At 36.6% G+C, this 14,875-nt stretch overlaps 1 protein-coding gene across 2 annotated transcripts; it reads left to right on the forward strand.

The window, feature by feature from the left end:
* Positions 1-6,916: 6,916 nt before the first annotated feature.
* mrpl30.S (mitochondrial ribosomal protein L30 S homeolog) lies at positions 6,917-14,285 on the forward strand. 2 transcript variants are annotated; one of them, XM_018249798.2, is made up of 6 exons: positions 6,917-7,061; positions 8,416-8,480; positions 11,715-11,798; positions 12,443-12,589; positions 13,954-14,027; positions 14,104-14,285. In XM_018249798.2, exons 2-6 carry the CDS (start codon positions 8,430-8,432, stop codon positions 14,234-14,236), a joined length of 489 nt encoding a protein of 162 aa, XP_018105287.1. In that variant the 5' UTR covers positions 6,917-7,061; positions 8,416-8,429; the 3' UTR covers positions 14,237-14,285. The 2 variants fall into 2 exon arrangements, with proteins under 2 accessions (XP_018105287.1, XP_041440152.1); XM_041584218.1 differs by lacking the exon at positions 6,917-7,061 and adding an exon at positions 7,226-7,248.
* The last annotated feature ends 590 nt before the right edge of the window (positions 14,286-14,875 follow it).

The raw sequence follows: 14,875 nt of genomic DNA on the forward strand, positions 1-14,875 counted from the left end.
TTTTGCAAACTAAATATTATCTGGAGCACTGACAAGAAATATTTAAATATCTGTCCCTGTATCTGATTGATCATACCTGAGGCTTTTTGAAGTAGTCTAGACCTCGTCCAATCTTGATCATCCAACCATTGTTGAACCTGTCGTTAAAAGACTGTGTCATTTTTCTTGTGAAAGTTGAAATTTGAATGTAACACAAATATTTCCAAACTGCGAGTGATTTAATTACATAATGTATATTCTGTTACAACTTCATTTCAAAACTTAATTTGTAATTATGCTGGTGATTTTTCCATTTACCAAACAAAAATAGGACAAACTATCAATGTTTGGCAACAATAAACAATAAAAAGTTACAGCTCCTGTAGAACATATTTATCATTACAAGTGCTGCATCATCTGAAATAAAAATGTCACCCCCAGCTGTCCAGTACTTTAAAGTCATATAATAAGAGTTTGAATTCAGTTTGGCCAATTCCAAATCCAGCAACCAGTGCAGAGACTTGGTTGAACCACAGAACCAAATCCTAAACTTCATACATCTCTAATATTTATGAAGTACCATAGATTCACATATTGCTTTACGAGTATAAAATGCATGATGGCATTAATAAAAGAACAGTACAGTATTATAGACATTAGAAAGACCTACTGTATGGAATAAAGTATATTAAAAGCAGAACACCTCAATCTTTACCTATGTAGTTAAATGCTAATATCTTTTTGATGTAAGGTCTATGTTGTTTCTTCTAAAATCCCTGTTTTTACATCTGCAAACAAAAAAACATGAGACATACTTTAGAATAAACATACATAAGACAAACATAACAGTATTTGTGACTGGAAATGCCGAATACATACTGCCCACCAGTAATGTAAATTGGGCAATGAGCAGAGGGGATGAATGGATGGCTCCAGGGGAATGGTCATGTGCAAGTGCTCCATGAAAATTGCAATGGGGTGCAAATTGCTATTTTTTACCAAGAATGCAGTGTTTTTTCACTTTACAACAATGGGGAGTTGTATTCGATGCATCAAAATGCGCACAATTGTGACTGTGAATGCTGTAATATCTGGTTCTTGGTTTCAAAAGATATCTGCTACAGATTTTTTAGATAAAATTCCAGTACTCATATTGATGCTGATTGCTGGAACCTTAGAGCTACCACCAACTTAAAGGAGGCAGTAGCTCCAACACTTACATGTTGTGCAATTGACGCAGCAGTGCTGAGCATAAATACACAGAAGAGCATGGTGTGGCGTTGCATGCAAGTATCTTTAATTAATTATGTTTATTAGAACACAACTCTGCCCATTTCTGTGCCACCGCAACTGAAGTTAAAGTTGTAAATGAGGCCTATAAATATAAGACCTTGGCTTTTGTGCATCCATACTTAAAGACTGGATAAGAACACAACTCTGTCCATTTCTGTGCCACCACAACTGAAGATGAAGTTGTAAATAAGGCCTATAAATATAAACGAGTAGCATTGGAAAAGAGTGCGTCTCTATTCCAGTGCTTCGCGTATATGATTGACGTGTGCCGCCTGTCTAGGGAGCTCTGCACCACCAGGCAGTAGTACCATAAGAAAGAAGAGGAGGTGCGGAAATTTTCTAGATTAGCCTATAAATATAAGACCTTGGCATTTGTGCATCCATACTTGAAGACTGCTCACCTAATTTCCCGGTCATGAATAGAAGAGGAAAATGTGACCTCGAGTATTACACCGTAATCCTGCAGTGAACTCTTGATTTCTTGAAGGCCACTGGCTTGTTGGGCTTTTCCATTAGTCTGTAAATAAAAAAAAGTGCAATGTTACACAAATAATATTAAAATATCAGGGTATAAAGAATATATATTAAATAATGCATCCTTTATCATTGACTATAAAATTAGGACCCAACAAGAAGTTTCATGACCATATCAATATAAATGTGGAGGCTAAAAGCCTTTTCACTGGTCACAGGATTCTGATGCCCAAACAAAATGGATGGAGAGTCTGGCAAAAGCTGCTTGGGTACAACACAGCTAGTAAATATCAAGTACATTTATGGATCTGTTATTTGGATATCTTTTATCCACAAAGCTTGGAATTACAGGAAGGCCATGTCTCAGATTCCATTTTAATGAACATTTGAATACATATTTTCTTTTTTATGTGTTTATATAACGTTTAATGATTTTTAGTAGACAAAGTATAGAGATCCAAATTCAGGAAAAAAAACCTTATCTGAAAAAACCACAGGTCCTGAGATTTTACTTATGTCAAGTGGCTTGTACTTATCTGAATCTTGACAATTCCTAGCAAGATGTTGGTTTTGGCCCCATAAACCAACTATTAAGCTGCTGACTCAGTATGAGGTGGCAAAACACTATACAGTGCATCATATTGCTCTGTCTTCTTCTAAACTTCTAACCATGCACAGTGCATAGTTTTAAATTTAAGAAGGCGGAGCAATGTAGGCAAACATTTCAGTAATATTTTGAATTTGCTAATACTAAAACACATATTACGAGGTAGAAATATACATGAAAACTTTAGAACAAAATGACCCCCACTAAGTTGATTTTCTTTACTTTTGATGGTCCCCTTATAAGCATTTCACAGAAACGTAAAAAGTTGTATAACTGAAAATAGAAGCAAATGCATATAAAGGTATTATTTGCAGCTTTAAAAAGAAACCAACAGGTAATCTTCTATTTCCATGAACTAACTTCATTATATAAAAAAGCAAATGAAACTGCTTAAAGCCAGAAAGAGAATGAATTTAAAATGTCATACATAGTGAGTTTATAATGTTAAGACACACTGATCTACAAAATACTTGATTAAAGGAACAGTAACATCAACGAATTAAAGTGTTTTAAAGGAATGACATTATATAGTGAATAAAGTACCCCCTCTTGTAAAATATAAGGATATTATAAGTTACCGAGGAGTTTCATGACCATATAAAAACACGAGGCCGAAGGCCGAGTGTTTTTGTACAGGTCATGGAACTCCGAGGTAACTTCTAATATCCTTATATTTTACAAGAGGGGGTACTTTATTAATTATAATACACAAATTTTAGTGAGTCATGTGACAGAAATGACATCACTACTCACCGTTTATAACTGATGACATCACTACTCACCGTTTATAAGGATATAATTTACAGGATATTCATGGCTTTTGTGTATTATAATGTAGTATTGCCCTGCACTGGTAAAACTGGAGTGTTTACTTCAGAAACACTACTATAGTTTATATAAATAAGCTGCTATCTAGCCATGGGGCAGCCATTCAAGCACAGGATACACAATAGATAACAGATAAGTTCTGAAGAATCCCATTGTATACTATAAAGTTTATCTGTTATCTGTTGTGTATCCTGTGCCTTTTCTCCTTTTTCAGCTTTAAATGGCTGCCCCCATTGCAACACAGCAGCTTGTTTATATAAACTATAGCTGTGTTTCTGAGGCAAACACACCAGTTTTACCAGTGCAGCACAACAGTACATTATATTTTTATTAATTTAGATTTTTTTTTGGTGTAATTGTTTCTTTAACCAAGACCAGATTACTCTGCACCCACATTCAACCCACAATGGTACCAGCAGCTTTCTCACAATTCTAAAATAGCTCTTCAAAAAACAACCAAAGAAAAGGATGTTCCAGTTTGTCAAGATCATATTGACAAATACAAACTGTTAAACAGTGTAAACACTTGTTTCATGAACACGAGAATGATGCTAAATGCTTCTATAGCCTCCCAAATCAGAAAATATGAACATCATGAAACCAGTAAGGTTCTAAAGAGCAGCATGAGAAGTAGATTTGCACCTCATCCTTCAAAAGATTGGATACTTTTATGATCAAACATAACACTACATCCGAAATAGAGGCCTGCTTCTCAATAGCTACTCGTCATTAAAGGGCACCAATCGGTGGAATTTGTTTTCCTGATAGAGGTACGGGCTGATAGAGTCTGCATTGTGGATGGGGGTAACAATACAATATGTGAAAAAAGAAAAAACAGTGCTAAGCCAACTGCAGATGGCCATGTCGGTTGGGACACAAGCATGCAAATAATGTTTGGTGTTCCAACTTGCTCATAATGTGCATGGATGTCATTTCACACACGAATCCTTCTGCCCGGCCGAACCAAATCCTAATTTGCATATGCAAATTAGGGGCGGGAGGGAAATTTCGTTACTTTTGTCACAAAACAAGGAAGTAAAAAATGTTTTCCCCTTCCCACCCTTAATTTGCATATGCAAAACAAGTGGATTCGGTGCATCCATAATTCAGACTTAAATGGAGTTCCCTAAAAAAAAAGGAGAAAGAGTGGCCTGGCATCCTTTGAATACACAGTGTAGCACACTAATAAAAATGTATTTAATAAATAACGAAAAGCCACCTTTAAAACTATGCATCAGTTAATAGTGCTGCTCCAGTAGAAATCTGCACTTAAATCCATTTCTCAAAAGAGCAAACAGATGTTTTTATATTTAATTTTGAAATCTGACATGGGGCTAGACATATCATTAGTTTTCCAGCTGCCCCAGTCATGTGACTTGTGCTCTGATAAACTTCAGTCACTTATTATTGCTGTACTGCAAGTTGGAGTGATATCATCCCCCTACATTCCCCCCCCCCCGGCAGCCTAACAACAGAACAATGGGAAGGTAACCAGATAGCAGCTCCCTAACACAAGATAACAGCTCCCTGGTAGATCTAGGAACAGCACTCAATGGTAAAATCCAGGTCCCACTGTGACACCTCCAGTTACATTGAGGTGGGAGAAAGAACAGCCTGCCAGAAAGCAGTTCCATCCTAAAGTGCTGGCTCTTTCTGAAAGCACATGCCCAGGAAAAATGACCTGAAATGGCTGCCTACACACCAATATTACAACTAAAAAAAAATACACTTGTTGGTTCAGGAATTAAATTTTATATGGTAGCGTGAATTATTTGCAGTGTAAACAGTGTAATTTAGAAATAAAAAATACATCATAAAAATCATGAAAGAATCCCTTTAACAACAGATGGCATGCAACTGCCTAACATGGCATACAAATTGGGTAAAAGTTTGGGTAAAAACCTATTTCCTATTTTGCTAGGGGGAACAGAAGTATTGTGGGCTTTCTGGCCATGACAAGCAATTTCCATATATGTGTCGCTTGGCAACCAGTGGTTGTAGATTCATGATTTAGGTAAAACAACCTCAAAGGGCTTAAAGAATACGTAAAATATTTGTCAAAGTTTTGGTCTGCTACTTTATCTAACATTTATGTTATGTTTTGGGTAGCCGAGAATGAGTAGAGTATAACAGTAGTTCCTGTTGTGTAATGCCTGCATGACTCTGCTAATAAAGCACTGTTATATTCTACTCATCCTCGGCTACCCAAAACATAACAAATGGCAACAAGGATGGCTTCTACCTCTGCAGCAGCCTGCATCTTTTCTTCCAAACCCTGGTGAGCCTACCATACCTTTTACTGCTTGGATGCGTATGTTTGAAAATTACATTATTGCTGCTGACCAAGTGGAGATTTCTGCTGCTAGAAAGCGTGCTTTACTTATTCACTGCCTGGGAGCAGAAGGACAGCGTATATTCTATTCATTACCATTACCTGATGAGACTTATGAAACTGCTGTTACTGCTATAAAGAACTTTTTCGTGCCAAGAGTAAATGTGGTTGCTTAAAGTTCCTGTTGTGTAATGCCTGCATGACTCTGCTAATAAAGCACTGTTATACTCTACTCATCCTCGGCTACCCAAAACATAACAATTTAGATTGAAAAAATATTATACATATGTAATTCACATATTTAAACAACAGACAAGTGATCAGAGTCAGATAGTAGAATATTTTTTATAATACACAAAAGCCATGAATATCCTGCAAATTATATCCTTATAAACGGTGAGTTCTGATGTCATCAGTTATAAACGGTGAGTTCTGATGTCATTTCTGTCACAGGACTCACTTAAACTTGTGTATTATAATAAATAAAGTACCCCCAGTTGCAAAATATGAGGATATTAGAAGTTACCTCGGAGTTCCATGACCTCTATAAAAACACTCGCCCTTTGGCCTCCTGTTTTTATATGGTCATGAAACTCCTCTGTAACTTATAATATCCTTATATTTTACAAGAGGGGGTACTCAGAGTTTTACGACCTGTATAAAAACACGAGGCCAAAATGGTCACGAAACTCCTCGGTAACTTATAATATCTTTATAATTTACAAGAGGGGGTACTTTATTCAGTATATTTTCCCAAACTGTGATGCTGGCCCCTCCAGGGGCAGGGGGGTTGCAGCCTGAGGGTGTTACTGGGGGGTGTTCTGGATACTCCTGGGGATACATCAATGTAACTATGATGTCATGTTTTTTGTTGGGGGGGGGGGCAACCAAATGCTAGACCACAAACTAGATGGATGATGATGATGGTATATTCCAAAAGAAAGATCTCAAAACTTTTACTTTACGATTTAATAGAAGAACTAATAAGCATATCGACCAAGCTACTGGGATAGCCCAAACTGACCCTTCAACACCTGTAGCAGCAGCTCAATTCCCTCTTGATAACAAACAAAGCTCTCCTGGTACCGTGTCTCTCCACAGCCCGTCGAAATACAGTAGCAGCAGAATTTACCACCCCACACAGTGCCGCCATAAAGGATCCGCACAAAATAAATACACCAGACAAAATCTACTGCACCTTAACTACATGCACTTCCGCGTTCCAAACAGCGGAAACATTTTATCTAGTTGCGCCATTTTAGAAGTGGGCAAACTCTTACTTGTTGAGACTTCTGTGATTTTTAGAAACATTAATACAATTAACATTAGTCTAGAACATACTATACGTGCCAAGATTTACACAAGGTATTCTAATGTCAAAACAAACCACTCTAATACACAAGGTACTAACAAACCACTCTAATACCGAGCTGCAACCTTTCAACTTTTTTTTTTAATGGTGACGTATATACTACGCGTCCAGTCTTATTGTCGCCATTACCTTCCGCCTGAATAGCTGTCAGGACTAGGAGGGCACAAGTGTGGCTGGTGAGTAGTTAATTGGTTAACCTTCGGGTTTCTTGTTTTTTCCCCCCATAAGATATATTCGTGTGTGGCTTTGGGGCATTGCAAATCCATTGAAGGCAGCGTTGCTGTTTGTCATTCCATTTAGTCTAAAGATTGCTGGATTCATGTACCTTGGTGCCCTTCACATTCTATGATACCATCTGTACAGGCACCGTTTATTTTTAATCCGATTTTTTTTTTTTCTTGGATATTGTGTTTTAGAGATTTGTGACAGAAATGTGCTATTCCATACATAGATTGCATTTGCTGCATGTAAAAGTAGCCATTTGTATGCACACTGAAGGCTGCACTTTATGCATGTAAAGGATTGGCTAATATGCAATGCCTGCTGTCTCCATAGTCAACATGTTAATAATATGACTCCGTTTTCAAGGCAAATGTTATGGGGAGAATTTTGCAAGAATGGTGCTCCTGAATGTATGGAAGCCAGTCACTATGAACACTTTGGGGCAAATTTACTAAAGGGCAAAGTGACTTAAATTCGCCAGCATGAGGTCATTATGGTACTTTGCCGATTTACTAATGGGCGCTGGCGTAACTTCGCTAGCGATGGAGATAGACTCTAGCGCTACTTCGCACTTCACTTCTTCGCACTCTTACACCAGGCGAAGTTTCGCTCTGGCGTAAGAGCGTTACTTCGCAAATTCACTAAGATGCACATTTTACTGAACATTACCTGTTCCCCCAGACTTGCCTTCGCCAGCTCAGACCAGGCGAAGTGCAATGGAATGTATAGGGCTTCTTCAATTCTTTAGTCCCAAAAAACGCTGGCGTCTTTTAGTTTTTTCAGGGTGATAGGAAATGTATAGGGGAGCCTGGGTACCCAAAAAAAAAATGTATGGACTTTTGCAGCCTAACATATGGAACATAATCTATAGACATGGCACATGTGTAGGGCATTATAACAACTCTATTTTATTTTATTAAGGTTTCCCTGGGCTTGTGTAGTGTAATGTATTTGCTGCAACATATACGTCCATTCAACTTTTAACTTCCCGCCGTATGCAAATTAGCCAATGCTATCGCAACTTCGCCAGAGTTCGGTGCCCTGGACGCAACCTCGGGTTTTAGTGAATTAGCATTGTCCTGGCGAATCTACGCCTGGCGAAGTGTTGTGATGTCAGCGAAGCCATTGCTGGCGAATTTACGGAGGTTAGTGTATTTGCCCCCTAGTTGTGGAGCTTGTGACAGTGCAAGCATTTCCTAACCACTGGGGCATTTGGTACAGTTGTCAGTGGATTTTGGTACTGATGCATGTACATGCAACACTGTAAATGTTCACTTTATTAATGAAAACATGTTTTTTCCCCCACAGTACGGAAAATAGTAATGGCTGGACTGTGCAGAAAAATTGTGCAAAAGAATACATTTCAATCAAAGGTATTTGTAATACATTTCCTTTTATGTATTCATTTTAGTAGTCCTATGCCTATTAGAGTCAGTGTACAGTGTAATTTAATCTACTGGGTTCCTCTAGCACTGGCATCCATCTCCAGAACCCCGTTGCAGTGGTAGCTTACACTCTGAGGTGGTGCCCAATGCATGACCCTAGATTTGGGGGAGGGTGGTGCCCAATGCATGACCCTAGATTTGGGGGAGGGTGGTGCTAGAAGATCCTGGAAGGCAACATAGGAGGCATACGGCTGCTGACTGTAGGAAGCAACATAGAATCCATATATCATAACAACCATACAATATTCAATGAGTTTTTTTTTTACTTTTTAACCAAAAAGGGCACTTTCCAAAATAGGAACAGTTAAAGGGATCTTAACTCAATAAACTGTTTTGCATAATGTAGAAAGTCTAAACAACTTCCCTATAAGCATTTTTAATGGTTCTAGCCATTTTTGTAAATATAATTGCAGATGTAAACCTCATTTGATTATCTCTCACTATTTTTTGCCAACACTACTGGTTCTGATGTTGTAAAATAATTAAATTTCCTTCCATGTTAATCAGCTGGTTTCTGCTTAATTATCACAACCAGCAGTGTAGACAATAAAAAGAGACAGAAGGACAGATATTGCTTTCAGTAGCAGTTACATATACACATAACTTCAGAATCCATTAAAAATGGGCAGGGGGACATTTGCTATTATAAAAGAAATCCACTAAACTATAGTTAGTGAATGCTAAATCATTTTTTTTTCACAAAATCATTTTTAAAATTTTATTTTTTTCTTAGAGTTTTTAATATGTACAGTCATATGAAAAAGTTTGGAAACCCCTCTTAATCCTTTGAAGTTTTGTTTATCATTGGCTGAGCTTTCAAAGAAGCAACTTCCTTTTAATATATAACATGCCTTATGGAAACAGTAGTATTTCAGCAGTGACATAAAGTTTATTAGATTAACAGAAAATATGCAATATGCATCATAAATTTAGACAGGCACATAAATGTGGGCACCCCAACAGAGATATTACATCAATACTTTTTTGACCATTCATCCATACAAAATCTCTCCAGTTCAGTTAAATTTGATGGCTGCCGACTATGGACAGTCTGCTTCAAATCATCCCATACATTTTTCATGATATTCAAGTCGACCATTCCAGAATATTGTACTTCGCCCTCTGCATAAATGTCTTTATAGATTTCGAAGTGTGTTTAGGGTCTTGTTGGAATATCCAACCCCTGCGTAACTTCAACTTCAAGTGATGCTTGAACATTACCCTGAAGAATTTGTTGATATTGGGTTGAATTTATCCGATCCTCGACTTTAACATCTAGTCCCGAACTAGTCACACAGCCCCACAGCATGATGGAACCTCCACCAAATTTCACAAAAAGGATCCATGTCGATCCGAAACATGTTGTGGTCCGAATAAAATTTGTTTCATTAATCCACAGCACTTTGTTCCAAAATGACTGCGGCTTGTCTAAATAAGCTTTTGCATACAACAAGAGACTCTGTTTGTGTCGTGAGTGCAGAAAGGGCTTCTTTCTCATCACCCTGCCATACAGATGTTCTTTGTGCAAATTACGCTGAATTGTAGAACGATGTACAGATACACCATCTGCAGCAAGATGTTCTTGCAGGTCTTTGGAGGTGATGTTTGGGTTGTCTGTAACAATTCTCACAATTCTCTGCATATGCCACTCCTGTATTTTCCTTGGCCTGCCAGACCTGGGTTTTACAGCAACTGTGTCTGTGGCCTTCCATTCCCTGATTCCATTCCTTACAGTTGAAACTGACAGTTTTAACCTCTGAGATAGCTTTTTGTAGTCCTCCCCTAAACCATGATACTGAACAATCTTTGTTTTCAGATCTTTTGAGAGTTGCTTTGAGGATCCCATGCTGTCACTCTTCAGAGGAGAGTCAAATAGAAGCACAACTTGCAATTGGCCACCTTAAATACCCTTTCTCATAATTAGGCACACCTGCCTTTGAAGTTCTTAACAAGCTAATCCAACCAATTTGGTGTTGCCAGTAATTACTATTGAGCAGTTACATGCATTCAAATTAGCAAAATTACAAGAGTACCCAAATCTTTGCACAGCCAGTTTTTCACATTTGATTTAATTACATACAACTGAATACTGTTTCATTAAAACATTTTGTTCAGAAAACACCCCAGTACTCAGATGTTCCTTGGAAATTAAAGTTCCAAACAGGGTTTGAGATAACTACATACCCTGAGTTCTTGGTGCACCGTGATAGAGGAATCGGCCACCTCACATGGGAAATGAAAGAAGACATACCACTATCTTTTTTGTTGAAAGTGGAGTAAATTATTATACAGGTTCCCAAAGTCTTTCATATGACTGTAAATGGCTTATTAGTAGGATTCCTCTCCCAACCATTTCACATTATGCAAGAAGTCATCCATGCTGTTGTGCAATGTTTGTTGTCGACCAGCTAAATTAAAGCATATAAAAGCTGTCAGTAACTGTAAGCACGAGTGTATTGGTGTGGACGCAAAAACAAATTAAATTTCTGAGAGATTATATATATATATATATATATATATATATATATATATATATATATATATATATATATATATATATATATATATATATATATATATATATATATATATATATATATATATATATCTCGTACAAATCGGAGTGGAACACAAATTATATAAAGAACAAAAAAGTCCAGACCAATTGTAGGTGAAATAAAGTGAAATTTTACAAGATGATCATGCAACGTTTCGGAGCTCCAACCCCTTTGTCAAGTACCATCAATGACATTGATATCACATCTTTAACAAATCACATAAACTTGACCCCAAGGTTATTAAACCCCAAGGATGGAAAAAGTCCAAATCAAAAATCTGAAAACTCAAGCTATTCGGGGAAAAAAATTGTACGATTTTAAATTTCGCTCGATTTTTTTTTTTATTAGTGTTTGTCACCTATCCAATTAAATCGTGATTTTTTTTTTTAACAATAAATAAGGTCCAATCTTGGATTCTAGTTTGGTCTGACTTTTTCATTAAAATAGTCTGAAAAACACATCCCTTAGTGTAAGTTAGTGTATGTTGAAATGTTGCATGGAAGAAAAACAAATAAAGAGCTGCAACTTTTTTTAAGTGTACACATTAACTATAGCTTTTAATATTTATAAAGTACTTTAACAACAACCATTTTGATTATTTTAGAATTGGTCTGAGCATCCTGTCTTGTCATTAACATGGAGTTGTTGGATCCGCAATAAATTCACAAAGTCACGGATTCCAGATGAAGTGAGTATAATACTTGAAAACTGAGCACATTTTTTTTAACATAAGAAAGAAAAACAAGCCGGTAGATGTCTTGTATAGTACCAGTATAAGATGCAGTACTAGGCATCAAGGAGAATATTGATGCTGACACTGAATAACACCAGCTCAGACTATGCTGCCAAGAGTTGGCCTGCCCAGCTGCCATTTCGACAGGGTTGGGGCAATATCTATTGAGCAGCTTTGAGTATCAGGTAAGGATCAAGTCAGCTGTTTATGCCATCTTCTTCCTATAGGTCTGCACAGATGTATTCAACACTGATGTATGTATTCAACACTGGCCAATTAAAATTGCACAGAAATATGTTCTGTCTTTTCATTTAATCTGAAAAACAAATAGTTTATTTCATTTTTGCTGTTACAGATGGCATATTATTATAGTTTCCTTTTTACACTTACTACCGTCCACATACATAAACTTACATAAGTGTAAGTCCTGCAATTGCTCTGAAGAACCAGGGAAGCATCTGTGGCATCTTTTTTTCAGTTTACCATTTACAAGGGTTGGGAGAAAGCTATTGTGAAGATTGCTTTGGGAAATTGCTCCATATAACCTGTATCTTATTGTAGTTGTATACACATGTATTGTTACTTGCTTGTTTCTGAAGGTTCTTCAGCCTCAGCCTGGGGATCATGAAAAATATGGAGGAGATTCTCAGCAACCACACAAGTTGCATCTTGTCACTAGAATAAGATCTGGAGTTGGTCGGCCATACTGGGAGAAGGAAACCCTGGAACATCTTGGCTTGCAAAAGGTACTATGCACAACATTCCATCACTGTTTCAAAGAACATGTATCACTTAGCAACCAATCAGCAGTTTGAACAATTTGTTCAGTTAAAATTATGTATTTTATATACCTTCCTGATTCCTCCTGCTATTACATATTTGTCACAATGAATTAGTTCTCAAAATGTAATATTAGACAAAGGGAACCAGAGCAAACATTTACAGTCATATGAAAAAGTTTGGGAATACCTCTTAATTCTTTGGAGTTTTGTTTATCATTGGCTGAGCTTTCAAAGTAGCAACTTCCTTTTAATATATTACATGCCTTATGGAAACAGTAGTATTTCAGCAGTGGCATAAAGTTTATTGGATTAACAGAAAATATGCATCATAACAAAATTAGACAGGTTTATAAATCTGGGCACCCCAACAGAGGTTTAAGATTTAAGGAGCTAATCCAGCCAATTTGGTGTTGCTAGTATCTGTATTGAGCAGTTATATGCATTCAATTAGCAAAATTACAAGGGTACCCACATTTTTGCACAGCCAGTTTTTCACATTTGATTTAATTTCATACAACTGAATACTGCTTCACTAAAAATCTTTGTTCAGAAAACACCCCAGACGTTCCTGGGAAATGAAAGACATACCACTGTTATCTTTATTTCTTGAAAGTGTAGTAAATTATTATGCAGGCTGAGAGGGGTTCCCAAACTTTTTCATATGTCTGTAACTCATTGTGACTGCATTTAAGAAAGAAAGTTATCATACACCCATAATAATTAATTGTGTTTTTCTGAGTAACTGCATTGATTCAATTTGGGACCTATGTCAGTAAAGTGGACTTTACATAGGATTTACTATAGGATTGAGGAAAACTCCCCGATCAAATATAGGCATTTATAAGCAGCTTTAGCCCACCTATGTTTTTGTTGCAGAGTAATTTTTTAGTTTTATGGTAGGATATAATTCATCTAAATCAAAGTTGTATTGTGAACATTGGCACATGCGGTTCATGGCAAAACAGTACAATTTCTACTTGACGTATTACAGTTCCAAAGAAATGCGTTATTCTGCAACTGTAAAACTAAATAAATACAGTAATCAAGATATTATGCATCTCATCTCCCCTAATAAAGGTTTTATATATATGTAGAAAGATTGTCTTTCGTGAGTGATTGCTTCTGAAAGACACAATCCAAGGGCGCACTTCATAGACTGGGATGACTAAAAAACTGGCAATTTTATTCAACATATTATAGTTCTTGAATTTTTATAAGGCACATGTAACCACCTTTGCTTGCCAACATAACATTTTAAAGGAAATTCTCATTAAAACAAAAGAAACTTGTCTTTACATAACCATTATATTTCATTTATGAACTTGTAGGCTCACAAGACAGTGGTACACAAGAATATTCCTGCAGTCAATGCGAAGCTTAAAACAATCAAACATTTAGTCAGGTTTGTATAATCTTTTCTTTGTCTTTGGCTATAAATAAAAAAAGGCATGTTCTAACATCAGCTATGGTTTTTCCAGGGTTCAACCTCTGAAACTGCCACATGGAATACCTTCAGAAGAAGATATTTCTGATACATTTCTGAAGAGTTCGGGGGAGCTTGTGATTCGTAAAAGACTGCAGCCAACTGAGACAAAATTAGTTGAATCATAGTGTGAAACATGTCCCTGGATTTTGTTAAATAAAGTGTTTTTGTACACCATGAATATGGTTCATTGAATTGTATGCTATTAAAAGCAGGATGAATACATCTATTTTAACTCACACTAAAGTACAATATTGTATCTATATTGAATAGGAGCAACACAGTCATGCACTGTGAAAGTTTTTGCTCCACAATAAATGTAAAGCTTGCTCATCTTAAACAGTTTAATAATCCCCTGTTTCTGGGATTAAAATAATAACAGGGATATTTTATATCAGATCATCTTCTGTATTTCAAAGCAATGATATAAAGAGGGCTAGTTGCTTGACATAACAGATTATTTACAGAAACAAAAACGCTGTCACATGGATTAAGTAGTTTATCACTACTCCAAGTTTAGGAGTTTTACTTTTGAAAGCAGCAAGTAAGTTGCAGGTAAAACTTGGTCCCTTTGTAAAATGTATAATGAAGCAATAGAATTCTTAATGAATCAGATAAAATTGAGCATAGGATTGGCCAGATATGGGATGACTTTGACGTAGTTGGCCAGCTTAAATATATTGCAATTGCAATCCCTGTTTTGTTTAAAGGGTAATGTCTCAATGTCTTAAATATATTGATAATGGGTTGAGTGCAGAGGACTCTAT

This window comes from Xenopus laevis, chromosome 2S, assembly GCF_017654675.1.
Source record: "Xenopus laevis strain J_2021 chromosome 2S, Xenopus_laevis_v10.1, whole genome shotgun sequence".
NCBI lineage: Eukaryota > Metazoa > Chordata > Amphibia > Anura > Pipidae > Xenopus > Xenopus laevis.

What these genes read in the sequence shown, in the direction of transcription:
- mrpl30.S (XM_018249798.2), top strand. Translation starts at nt 8,430, where the DNA reads ATGGCTGGACTGTGCAGAAAAATTGTGCAAAAGAATACATTTCAATCA. An exon ending in AGTCACGGATTCCAGATGAA is followed by an intron (nt 11,799 to 12,442) that starts GTGAGTATAATA and finishes TTGTTTCTGAAG; the next exon opens with GTTCTTCAGCCTCAGCCTGG. An exon ending in ACAATCAAACATTTAGTCAG is followed by an intron (nt 14,028 to 14,103) that starts GTTTGTATAATC and finishes TGGTTTTTCCAG; the next exon opens with GGTTCAACCTCTGAAACTGC.